We start from the raw sequence: 12,927 nt of genomic DNA, 5'->3' as shown, positions 1-12,927 counted from the left end.
TCACAACGCTGTCATCGTTTACTCACCCACCGGGCGAATGTCCAAGCAGCTCTTTTCCATTAAATGAAAGCGGGTGGTAATTTATTCCATCAAGCTACAAAAAGTAGTAAAAAGTAATCCATATGACTACATCTTAAGTTATATGACAGCTTTGTGTGACTGAAATTGAAGTCATTATTCACTTTAAGCATGTTCACTTGTGAGATACTGTACATGTTGGTTACTGCAAATCGTATTGCTCAGAGGTTGTATTTTTAAATAAAAATCAGGAGACTTAATGGCATTCTTCTCACAAATTTGATCTAAGATGCTTCTCTTAATTCTTTAGAAGACATAAAAATGGACAAAAATGAGGCAATAAAGCGAAAGTATGGAGATATCGAATGAATATGAGAACTGGATGAGACAAATTTGTAATAAAAATGAAAGAAAATGGAGTAAAAGAATAGCTCTTGAGATGTTGTTTAGACTTTCAGCAATCTCTCTTTGCAATGTGTCTCCACTTGAGACATCTAAACAATGTCGCAAACTGCTCTGATTTGCCAAGAGTCAAAAGCCTTGAGATTGGAATATAAACTTTTTCTCAACTCTTCCAAACCGAATAACCGAATAAACTCTTTCAGTTTGCTTGTGTTCCCTAAAAACAATATCACCATGTCACAACTGAGATCTTTCAATCGTTTCTCCTATAACAAGGTTAAATGAAAAGCAAGCACTGATATTTACTACTGCTCTTCTGATTTGTCTCTTGCTTCTCACATTTAAATAAGTGAAAATCTTTTAGGCATTTCCGGTCACTTTTGCAGCTCAGCAGTATGAATCCACTATCACTGAATGAAAAAGAGAAGCTTGAACATTCTGCTACCACCATTCTGGCATGAATCTTCCTAGTAAACCTTTTCTTAAAAACACAGAATAGAGCAACAGGCTAGTGAACATCCAAAAAAACACACACATCTGCACCAAAACAGCGAAATATCTCAAATATGAAATGTGCAATGAAACCAGCTTTGAGCACTGATCTACTGTAATTCATTGACTTTTCCACGAAAAGTCAATATCATCTTCCCTTTTTGAGTTATGTATGGGAGATTACTGCAAATCTGAGATGCACAAGTCTCTATTTAATGTTATGTTTGCATAGGAGGAAAAAATAATAATAATTCTATCCTTGAGGCCCATACGAAGCTCAGAGGTTGCACTTTTTTAACTCAGGAGACTTAACAGATTTCTCCCTGATATTGCATTTAAGTATCAACTTCATCTAAGACGCTTCTCTACAATTCTTTAGGAGACATAGAAATAGACAAGCAATAGGCTAGTGAATGTTCAGAAAATGCAGCCATTTGCACAAAAACGTGAAAAATAATTCAATCGTGACATGCGCAATGAAAAAAGCAGCGCTGACCTAATTCATCTAATTATCCAAAAAAATACAGTCACACACCCAATCCCACCCATCCCAGTGAAGTGGACTGCCCCACGGCTCACCCAGAACATGCAGGACAGGCAGACCCAGGTGCGTGCGCGGCCAGCCAGTGCGGCTGGCAAGCTGAGAGACACGGAGGGCATCACGAGACCACGCTCACTGCTTCCTCTCCACTGGATCCCACATAACTATTCCACACGCTGGTCCCACAGTGCTCCACAGATCCATGTCATGCTGAGGAGAGCTGCATCAACTGCCGCTGCTGTCCTCCTCACCACTCTCTTATTCCAGGCGCCCTCCCTCTCTCCCTCTATTTTTTGGGGTCATGTAGCTCAGCTCCACAGGAGAGAGGGGGAGGTGACTGAGAGCCTCTTTATTTCTCCCCACTGCTCTCCTTGTTGGGTTTTGCCCCTCCTCTCTCCATGTCTCTCTTCAGTCTTACTTTCATTCACATCTTCCACCCCCTGCTTTCCTCTCTAACCTCCCCCACAAGCAGATTTTCTCAAAGCACGCTCGCTCGTTCTCATCTCCCACTCCTCTCGCTTCTCCTGCAGTTAAATATACCTACAGGAAAGAAGTCTTTGATTTGTTTCCTCTCATTAAGTCACCTGCATCTCAGATTTTGTCTCCTGAGAAAAGGACTCGGTAATGTCACACGTGTCTAGAGTTTCAGATAAAGAGAAAAGATCTCAACATGATTGCTGTAAGTCAATTGAATATGGACTTTAATATTGTATGTGCTACTACGAATTAAATGTCACCAATGAGGACTCAATGGTTTCTCATAACCGGAGATTAAAAAGGAGAATAAATAGACTTGAACTGATGTTTCAGAGATTTTCACCTTTGCAGCGTCTCTCCTAGAATTTCAAAAATCTCAATGTCTCAAACTGAGATCTAATGTCAAGAGTCAAAAACCTTGAGATTTGATTAAAAACTACCTGAACTCTTCCGAAGCCAAATTATCTGATTTATGAATGAGCAACCTCTGAGCATGTATGGCCGATGAAATATTGCATATGAGAACTAGTTAATATCTCAGCTGTTTCTTCTAAACGGATATTTAATAAGGAGAGCTTGCAATTTTGTTTAGTAGACTTTCAGCAATCTCTCCTTGCAGTGCATCTCCTCTGAAATATCAGAAGCAGTCAATGTAAACAGTATCTCAAACTTTGCTCTAATTAAGTATTCAAAAGCCTGAATATGTATCTCTCTAAACAAACTCTTCCAAATTCAAGTAAATGAATGAGCATGAAAACATTCAATATGAAATCAAGCATTTCTCATCAGACCATTCACATTAGTATGAACACTTAATTTCTTACTGGATGCTAAAAATTAACTGGAGGAGGGAAAAAAAATAATTAGATATATATAAAATCAAATTTTTAAAATCCAAGTGACCTGAGCTACTAACGAGCAATTTAAGAGCAATATAATGTTCTTGTGGCTCTCTAAGAAAGAAAAGCACAAATGGCTTTTCAGCCTTTTCAGACTTCAGCTTCTTTGATTTGCAGTAACTCCACATGTGCCTCCTCTAGTGTTTGACAGCTCAATGTCTTGAACCATGCTCAGATTAGACCAGATAGACATTAGACAGTATGCGATGATAATTCAATATAAACTCAATTATTTCTCATCAAATTCTACAAGCTATGATCTGTGCTATACTATTTACATTAAGATTATAATGCTACACTCTTACTGCATGTTAAATACAGTCTCATTTGTGTTTTATGTCTCCAAGGGAATTTTAAAACAAACAGAATCAATTCTTGAGTGACAAATAATTGTGAACTCCACAAGCCTGGAAAGAGAGCAACCTCAGAGCAATGAAATTTTCCTCTGGGTCTGCAAATCTCCTTTAATGCCACGGGTACATGTCTCTGCCCCAGATATCAGCGAGGCTGTGAGCTACTGCTTTTCTGGAGCTGTGATCCATCCATCAAAGACACAGCAACCAAAACAGCAAACAGAGCAGAGCTGAGAGCTTCATTACCCACATCAAACCTTCCCCGGAGAGGAGGATGGTTTCACTATGGGGGTGTCTATGTCTTAGGATGATGTCTGTAATCCCTTGGCATTTCCTCTTCATCACACTGATGAGATGAAACCTCTCCTGGGGTCAGTCCTGTTTGCTTTTACAGACATTCACCCTGTCCATCATGGACACATTTGTAATTGGGGGTTGCATTAGCCGCAGACGAGCTAATTCAGGCAGTCAGGGTGCACGGAAATGCCTGTAAACAAGCTAAATGACTAGGGTGATAAATAGCTGCAGAAACTCTCATGAGGAAGTATTTCGTGTTTTAAAGGCAGAGGTGACTCTCTACAATCTATACCATACTCAAACAGCCTGAAAACAAAGTCTAATATATATAATATATATATAATTAAATAACCCAAAATTTGTCACTAAAACAAATTCCTTGTATGCGTAAGCATACTTGGCAATAAAGCTTTTTCTGATTCTGATTCTAAATTGCAAAACAAAATAATTATTAATAAAAATAACAACTATAATAAAAATATTATTTTAATTTATTACTATTAATTAGTATAATAATTATTATAAATAATTAGTTTTATTTTTATTGTTGTTATTATTATACTCATTAATAATAACAACAACAACAATAATAATAATAATAATAATAATAATAATATATTAATAATGATTTTAGTCAGCGTCTGCGTCTGTGAAATTACTTTCTAATAACAAAATCTACACACATTTTCCACTGAACAACTGATCACAGTGGAACACTTATCCACACCGGTCTTCTATTGTGATAAGAAATAATGTCATTATCTTACATTCCCTCAATGTTATATAACAACAAAACGTACCATGGTTGGTTGCTTTACATCTTCCTTTTCTTGTCTAAGTGCATTCTTTAAACAGACTAAACTGTAAAATCAACCAGAATTTATGCTAATAATCAAAAATGTAGTTATGTGGCAAAGGTTTGCAAAAGCTGGAAAAAAAAACCCTGCACATTTACCTGTGTTTCAATATTTGCCATTAACTCTGAGAACAGTGTATGTGACTGACACCTGCTAATGTCTCTGAAATGTAGGCAGGCTGCAGGCCAAATGATAAAACAGAATTAAGAGTGAGTTTATTTTGATTAACTTTTATTGACTTTGTCACAATGAAAACCTTCCTGATCCCAACAGCACCTCAAAGACTGAGGCTGTGAAAACCTCAATTTTTATTCTTAAAGCAGATCTATCCCTTTATGAGATCCGCTCTGGTCAATAGACCGGCTAAATATACACACGCAGAACCGCCGCGATGCGCTTTCACTCAGCTCTATTTTGAGGGCATGAATCAGATGAGAAGCAATACAATATAGGAAATAATATCCTGCCTCAGATGCAATGCATTAGAGGAGATTGGGGTCAAAATGGGCAGAAAAGGGAAGATTTGAAGAGCTGAGCTTTCTTGATGGAAGGAACTTCAAGAACACAGATGAAGCTAATGAAAGGCAGAGTCAAAGTGATTGATGATACAATGAATATTCACTATTTTTTTGCAATAATTTCCACGATATACATTGGCAGTCAAAAGTTTGAAATAATTACTTTTAATGTTTTTTAAAAAAAAGTCTCTCATGCTCACCAAGTATGCATTTATTTAATCAAAAATACAGTAAAAACAGTATAATACTGTGACATATTATTATTTAAAATTATATTTTTCTATGCAAATAGATTTTAAAAATGTCATTTATACCCATGATGCAATGCTAGATTTTTACCATCAGTACTGCAGTCTTAAGTGTCACATGATCCATCAGAAATCATTCTAATATTGTCTCTAAAATTAAGTTTGATTTAAAGTTACAAATGGTGAGTTTGATAAATGACTTATTTGCCTAAAAATGCTAAAAACTGCTGAAAACATGCTGTTTTACTGTTTAAAAGAGTTATATACACAAATATATGACTGCATCTGAGATGTCGAGGCCTTTCTGGTTCCTGGATAAAATTAGCATGTTTATTTTCAAGCCAGGACAAAATAAGTGCAGTCTATTACCAGAATACACCTAAAGAGCAAACCGTATGAAACCACAGCCCTCCAAGACCCCAAAACCTTCCCTAGAGCTCAAGCAAACAACATCTCCTCTGTCTGAGACCAGGAAAATAATGAAAATGGCAATCTGTCTTTACTGTAATAGCAAATGCTGAAATGGAAATATGAGTTCACAACAGAGTAACACAAGCTGCTCATAACAGTCCACAGGTACCTGTGCAGATACATTATCTCCAGATGAACAGCTTTAAGGTTGTATGACAAGACAGAGTCCTAGTTTACAAGGTAAAACATATAAATGTGTCCTGGATTGATACAAAGTATTCTCGTTGCTTCATAACGTTACGGTTGAACCACTGATGGCAGATGGACTATTCTGACAACGTTTTTCGTACTTTTCTGGACCTTGACAGTGTAATTTACTTGGTAGTCTATGGAACAGTCACAAGCCTTCCAATTTATTCCAAAATATCTTAAATTGTGTTCCGTAGACAAACAAAACTTTTACGGTTTGGAACAACATGGAGGCATATGACTAATTAAAAAAAATTCATTTTGGGGTGGAATATCCCTTTATAACTGCACCAGGCTCAACTTGGATGAGGCCGATGACTGTATGTTGTCCGCAAACTTCAGGAGTTTGACAGCGGGGCCAGCAGAGGTGCAGTTGTTGATGCAGAACGAGAAAAGCAGTGGGGAGAGAACACATCCCTGAGGGGCACCAGTGCTGGTGGAGCGGCTGTTTGACATGAGTTTCTCAAGTCTAAATAGCTGTTGCCTATCTGTCAGAAAGCTGGTGATCCACTAACAGAAAGAGCTAGGAACAGAGAGCTGGGTTAGTTTGGTCTGGAGATATGTTGGAATGATGGTGTTGACAGCCAAAAGGAAGTCCACGAACAGTATCCACACACAAGTCCCCTGTTTGTCCAGATGCTGCAGGATGAAGTGCAGTTCCACCGTATCATCCATGAACCTGCTTGCTCTGTAGCTGGGTGTCCATTGCAGAAGGGGGAGAAGGGAGTTGATGGAGGTGTTAAAGTTTGTGTAAAGAGATTGTCAGAGTGGGAGTGAGGTGTGAGAATGGGAGTTTCAAATCTACAGTAAAACTCATTCAGTTCTTCAGCAAGCTGTTGATTCGCCTCAGTGCTGGGGGATGGTGTCTTGTAGTTTGTGATGTCTTTCAGGCCTTTCCACACTTGCAGGGTCGTTGGCTAAATACTTGTTTTCCAGCTTCATAGAGCAGCTCCTCTTAGCCACTCTAATCTGTTTTGTCAGTGTGTTCTCGGCCTGACTGAACAAGATTCTGTCCCCACTCATGTAGGTGTCCTCTTTGCTGTGAATCATGGCTTATCATTGTTGTATGTTTAATAAGTCCTGGTAGGAATGCATACATCCTCACAGAAACTGATATATGAGCTTTACACAGTCAGATAAGAGCGACAGAGAGGAAATGCTCCGTCACAATCTATGAGTCTGGAGATGTGATTGTAGTATGCTTTGAGAGCAGCAAACATATCTTCTGTACATTTCTGTGCCAATAAGACCAAAAGACTAAAAACCTGAGAAAAGAAGGGCAACCAGAGTGCCTCCTAGTGGACTCAATGAAGAACAGGCTCTATTAGATTGAATAGAGTTGATATGAATCTTTTCTAAACTCTGGAAATATTACTGATCATTCCTACCTTAGCAACTATTTACTGTCCAACATACTCTATTATGAAAAGCTTTTGCCCTTTTCTAATGTAAGTCTATGGATGTTTTAAAGTTCTAAGTTAAATTTATGCTAAAAATGTTTAGACAAATGGTAAAACATGGCAAAATTATGCACTTTTAATAGTTAACCTATAAAGTCAATGCAGACATTTTGTCCATGTTAAATTAATAAAAATGTACACTTTTATTCAGCACAGGTGATTTCTATTCATAAAAAGTGTATAATGTTTATAATGTTACAAAAGATTACCATTTCAAATAAATGCTGTCCTTTGAACTTTCTTTCGTTAAAGATATATCCAGGTAAACAATTAAGCAGCACTAACAATTCTCCTTCCTCTTATTACATTCTGAAGTCTTCACAGGTTTTCATTTTTATTTTTTTATCATCACATTGCAACAATGTCGTACTTCATTCCAGCTCATGTAAGAATAATATCCCATCTCTGGTGTGAAAAATGCTCTGAAACTAAGACAAAAGTGTCAAAAGGTTCACACCAAAAGACAGCCGAGCATCAGAGCAGAACGAGAAAAAGCAGACATGAGCATCAGAGCTTTGAGATTATCTGAGCGCCAACGCTGGAGGAGGAGCCTGAAAAACACAGGGCATAATCAAATCCATTGCATCAACATGGTTTCGACCTTCTGTGCAGTCCTTCCTCTCAGATAAAAAACAGGCTGTATTCTTATTGCCTCCATAATGGAAATAAAGCTTTCTCTCTCTTTATTCTGTCTCTCTGAGCAGATAGTCTGTGTCAAACGGGGTCGAGTAGACTGGGGTCCACCCTGACCGAGGTGGGGTGATTGCTTTATAGCTAGAGGACAGGGATCAGGATGAAAGGAGGAGAGGAAGGAAGTATGGGTAGGACAGGAAAGGAGGAGAGCAGGGCTGAGTGGAAGAAATCTGACATTTTGCTACTACAGTAGATATAGTATATATTTAAATGTGAGAGCAATGAAAAACATGGACTGTCAAAAAAAATGTTTTTTTAAAGCTGTCAATAAAAACAAGAAAATAATATTTCAGTCTTTCCACTTCAAAACTTCATGATTCCGTGCGTTACTTGATTGATTCTCTGTAATTATTTACTAATGATTTGTGAGTGAAAAAAATAGTTATTCAAATTCACTCCGACACCATTTTTGTTTTCAATGTAGAAACCTATTGATACGTGCATATCATATTTTTCAGCAGATTCGAATGTGGCTCAGAAAAATCTAAATTTAGAGTCTAAACCACTTTAATTATAATTTAACAATTCACTACTTTATTTAATACTAGTAAGTTATGTACTGAAATTAAAATCATTATGTGAAACCAAAGAATCAAGACTAGACAAACAAATAAATTATAATAATTTAAATAAAGGATTTTTATTATTATTATTATTATTATTAATTTTAGTAACATCATAATATGTTTTATCCTTAATAGTTGTGCTTATACATTAATCTTTAACCTAATATTTAGAATTCTTAATTAGTTTTTATATGGTCTGTTTTAAATGGTTGTCTATCTGAAATAAAACTTTTTAAATGATATTTTATTTACATGTACTGTCTTTCCCATTTGAGCTCATTATCTGCAGCCGTACCTGTGCTCAAATGCACAAATCATCTAGATACAGTAAATAAAAAAAAAAAACATTATAAATGAATCTACTAAGGAAGACTTGCTATAAGAAATAAGCCAGAATTTATCTCCGAAGAACAGCGTGATCTGACGCAGCTTTTACTTACATTAGTTAACTTTTACATATTACGTATACATAATCTCATACATATTTTACTAGTTGGGCTTTAAACTTTCTTGCCAAAATGAAATGTGTGAAAGCAAGTTAAATATTCTGAAGATCGAAAGATTAAAAAAAAAAAAAAAAAAAAGGATGACTTGTTTTCAATTTTTGAAATGAAGTGAGTGACATCACTTGTTGAATATTCTCTTATGGACTCTGGCTCAGTATTACTTTATATTATAATCCCACCAAACACACACACACACACCATCTGTTCCTCTCTTCTATCCACAGAAAACACTGAAGATACACCCACTCTAACTTCACGTGTAACAGCACGTTTTCCTGAGTGGTCTTTCTGAAACGAGTAACGCACACACACACACACACACACACACACACACACACACACACAATCTCCCAGCAGAACACAATGACTATCAGTAAAAACACAAGTCTCTGAATCCTCCTGTGGTTTCATTCTGACCTATTACACACCACCGCTGTGAGAGCCAAAGCAAACCAGCAAACCCTCCGCTTATCAAACTTATCTTGCTTGAAAACGCAGGATATCCAGACAGTTCTGTAAACAGTATTTTGTGGGAGTCAGATCAATCTGCTTCTCTGCTTGTCAGACTTTTATGTAACGTGTTTGTTTTCACGGTTTCAAAGGAACCATGGCCTGAGCTGATTCTCGGCAGAGGCTCAGGGGTATGTTATGTTATCTCATCCACAGCAACTGTTGGAACTCCAAACTTACAAAATTACATGACATCCAATACATAACAGACAGCTTTTGCTAATGAAAAGTGCTCCATGACTTAATAACATTACTCACACCACCCTGATGAGCTCCTTCCTTTGACATTTTAAGTAAATGTGTAAGGTAACACTCAGGACATTGATTCAAAGAATAAGAAAACAAGACCATGTTCAGCTTAAGCTGTAACACCTGCTCCATTCAAAGACCTAGTAAGATGCCTATATACTTACATTAATAATATGCATACAGTATATCAAATTTATGTCAAATATTTATTATTTATTATATTAAAAATGTATATATAAAACATTAATATATTTGAAATGCAGATAAAATATAAATAAACTATGGTTCAAATCATAATCATATTATATATATATATATATATATATATATATATATATATATATATATATATATATATATATATATATATATATATATATATATATATATATATATATATAAAAATTTGTTATGATTGTGTTATTAATAATGAACTGTGATTAAACTGACTTGGAACTACCTGTGCTTTAAACATTTTAATGCATACCTGCCAGCCAAACAGAATCAAGAACTCGGACAGACCATGATATCAGATATCTTAAATGATAAAATGATACACTTTCAAAACTCTACTTTGTGTTTGTGGCCAGCATGCATTTAACAAAGGATGCTATCAGAGACGGGGTTAAGGACATAACGTCCATCTCCGATGACCTCGTCTCCCTTTGCCAAGTGTGTGAGTAGCGTTTAATTTACGAGCAGTAAGGACATTAAGTAAATGAGAGGGAAAGTGCTTCATCTTGCCCAATGATAAATGCCAGAGGAAAACACCAAGGACTGCTATCAAAATGGCAATATCTTAAAATTAATTTCAGGGTGAAAGAGAAAAGCTTGCTAAGATCACATTATGTCCGCCATCCCTCACTGTGTACTGACGGCTGGGCAGGACATACTGACTTTGTTTCTTAATTGCCAAATGGTACGTTGTCAGTCCAAACATGCATCAATGTGTTTGTATATGGTGACATCACACTACTTTATTAATCAAAGCGGTCTCTGCCATTAGTGGCACCAAAGAGTTCATGAAAAGTTGAGCAATGTTTTGCTAGAATAATCTGCAAACTGAACCAGATTTTATGTTGCAAGTCAAATGACAGTGTTCACCACGTCCTCATCATTACGATGGCTGATAATAGCCACTGCTGTTGTATGTACACTATTAAATAGAGTCTCTTTTGCCTCGACACATGTCTGGTGTCTCTGTGGACGCCTGAATTGTGGCCAGGCCTGCAGATAGAAGTACGAAGACGTTTCTGGCGTTCTTCCAAGCAGCCTGGTCTCATAATATCAAAGCAGAGTCTAGACCATGAGGAGCAATCACTAAATTCAGTGTTGTACCAAAACCCTTCTTTGTGAGAGGTTCTGCAGGGAGCCATGATAAGCGTTTGCTTGTATGGTGGCCTCCAGCCAAAGTGGAAACTGTACAATGGTCTGCACGCCGCAGATATTGAGTGCTCTTTATACATGCTAAGTGATCGTTTGACATGCACTGATTATCATCCAGCAAACGCCATCCAGGCCAGAGTCGGGACACTTACAGCACCAAAAGTTCAAGAGAGGACAAAAGCACATGAAGGAAAGATACGAATGAAGATGATGAATTCTGCCTGAAATATACACTTTGTGTGTCAAAATGCCTTATATTGCATTCAAAACACAATCCAATTAGTCATTTACATTTTACGTTCATACAAAGCAACTCGTTGGTTGAATTGAATCTTTATCATTCATTTAATAGATACAATTTGTATTATTCCATGGTCTGTTGGAATTTATTGATTCTGATTGGCTGGCAGGTATTAAAACTATTTAATGCAAAGGTAGTTTCAAGTCAGTTTAATCACAGTTCTGTATTAATGCGCACACACAAATGCATACACACATCACTCGCACAGAAAGAGAGAGAACGTGAGATGTCAAATGCTCCAAAAGAGAGATGAAACTACACCTACAGTACTCCTCAACTGAACCACACCAATTTCCCCTTGAATCCACCGGACAGTGCAGAACGAATCCATTTACTACCAAAATCAATTAACAGCACAATTTGGAAAGAGCACTGGCACTCTATCCAATGGGATATTTATCCAAGCAAATCAGTTAATGTCTAAAGTGAATGCAAACAAATGTAAAAATACCAGATCCTTGCATAAGACCTTTAAGGCAGGACTTCCTGGCTTTACAGAGCTCTACAAGCTAAATGTCAAAATAGAAACAATACAACATCCTAATACCTCATGATAATCTGTGAAAGCACCCAGCCAGCTCAAGATGAAATTTTACAACTTGCAATATTTCAAATGTACCACAACCTCCAGTTATTAAAGGGCATCCACTCGAGCAGAGTGTTGCTGCTGTAAAAACCAACACGTCCTCTTAATGACTGACATGGTGGATTATGGTGTGTCAAGAACAAACAGACCAATGCACTAACTAGATAAGGAAAAGCAATGGTTCAAGTAACAGCACTGGATGAAGATGCTGGCTTACCTTCCCCGTCCTGGACAGTTTGAGCGGAAAGAGGCAAAAGAAGAGTAACTTCCCAAAGCTGAGAATAGCCGCCAAGCACCAGTTCAGACGGGCCATCCTGGTCCGTGACTCGCTCCCTGAACGTCCTTTTACGATATCCCAACACGCTTGATTCAATTATGGTCCTGTCACAAGGATAAAAGGAGCCAGCATGCAAATCCAAAGTTAAATTAGCGTTCCGTCTTCATTCACACCTTCGGTTCTCTCTCAATAAGGTGTCCCTGAGAGCAACGCTCGACTCAGGTTGGCTGTACCCCTGATGTTAGCGTGTGCGGAGGGTTGCTGCTGCCTCTCGCTCACTGGATGCTGCAGCATCAGCGAAGAGGAGGGGGAATGGAGCAGAGGGGGTTGGGAATGGGTGCACACCGTTCATCACCAACAGAGAAACATAAGAGATCCTGTAGTTCCTGCAGCTCAAGTGGTAGAGCATTGGGGGTTCGATTCCCCGGGAACACATGATAGGTAAAAATTGATAGCCTGAATGCACTGTAAGTCACTTTGGATAAAAGTTTCATTTATTAATTAAATTTTTTAATTTTTAAATGTAAATATCTGACGACTGGTAACTTTCTGATAATCTCCAATAACAAACTGGACCTTGCTGATGTAAGTGATGTGCACAATTCTAATCAAACACTAAAACCTGCTAAAG

General features: G+C 37.4%; 1 protein-coding gene across 11 annotated transcripts in view; it reads right to left on the bottom strand.

Moving 5' to 3' along the window:
* LOC128020089 (tensin-1) overlaps positions 1 to 12,927 on the bottom strand; it is a 208,833-nt gene that overhangs the window by 159,419 nt on the left and 36,487 nt on the right. For 2 of the 11 annotated variants that reach the window (XM_052606637.1, XM_052606640.1), the window contains exon 1: positions 1,492 to 1,816. The exons of 8 other annotated variants lie outside the window; for them this stretch is intronic. In XM_052606637.1, coding sequence (XP_052462597.1) covers positions 1,492 to 1,572 — 81 coding nt within the window. In that variant the 5' untranslated portion in view covers positions 1,573 to 1,816. Of the gene's footprint in view, positions 1 to 1,491; positions 1,817 to 12,927 lie in introns of those variants that run through there. One more of the 11 variants, XM_052606646.1, reaches the window with a different exon arrangement.

The sequence above is a fragment of the Carassius gibelio genome, chromosome A9, assembly GCF_023724105.1.
Source record: "Carassius gibelio isolate Cgi1373 ecotype wild population from Czech Republic chromosome A9, carGib1.2-hapl.c, whole genome shotgun sequence".
Taxonomy (NCBI): Eukaryota; Metazoa; Chordata; class Actinopteri; order Cypriniformes; family Cyprinidae; genus Carassius; species Carassius gibelio.
This window is presented reverse-complemented; position numbering and strand designations above follow the sequence as displayed.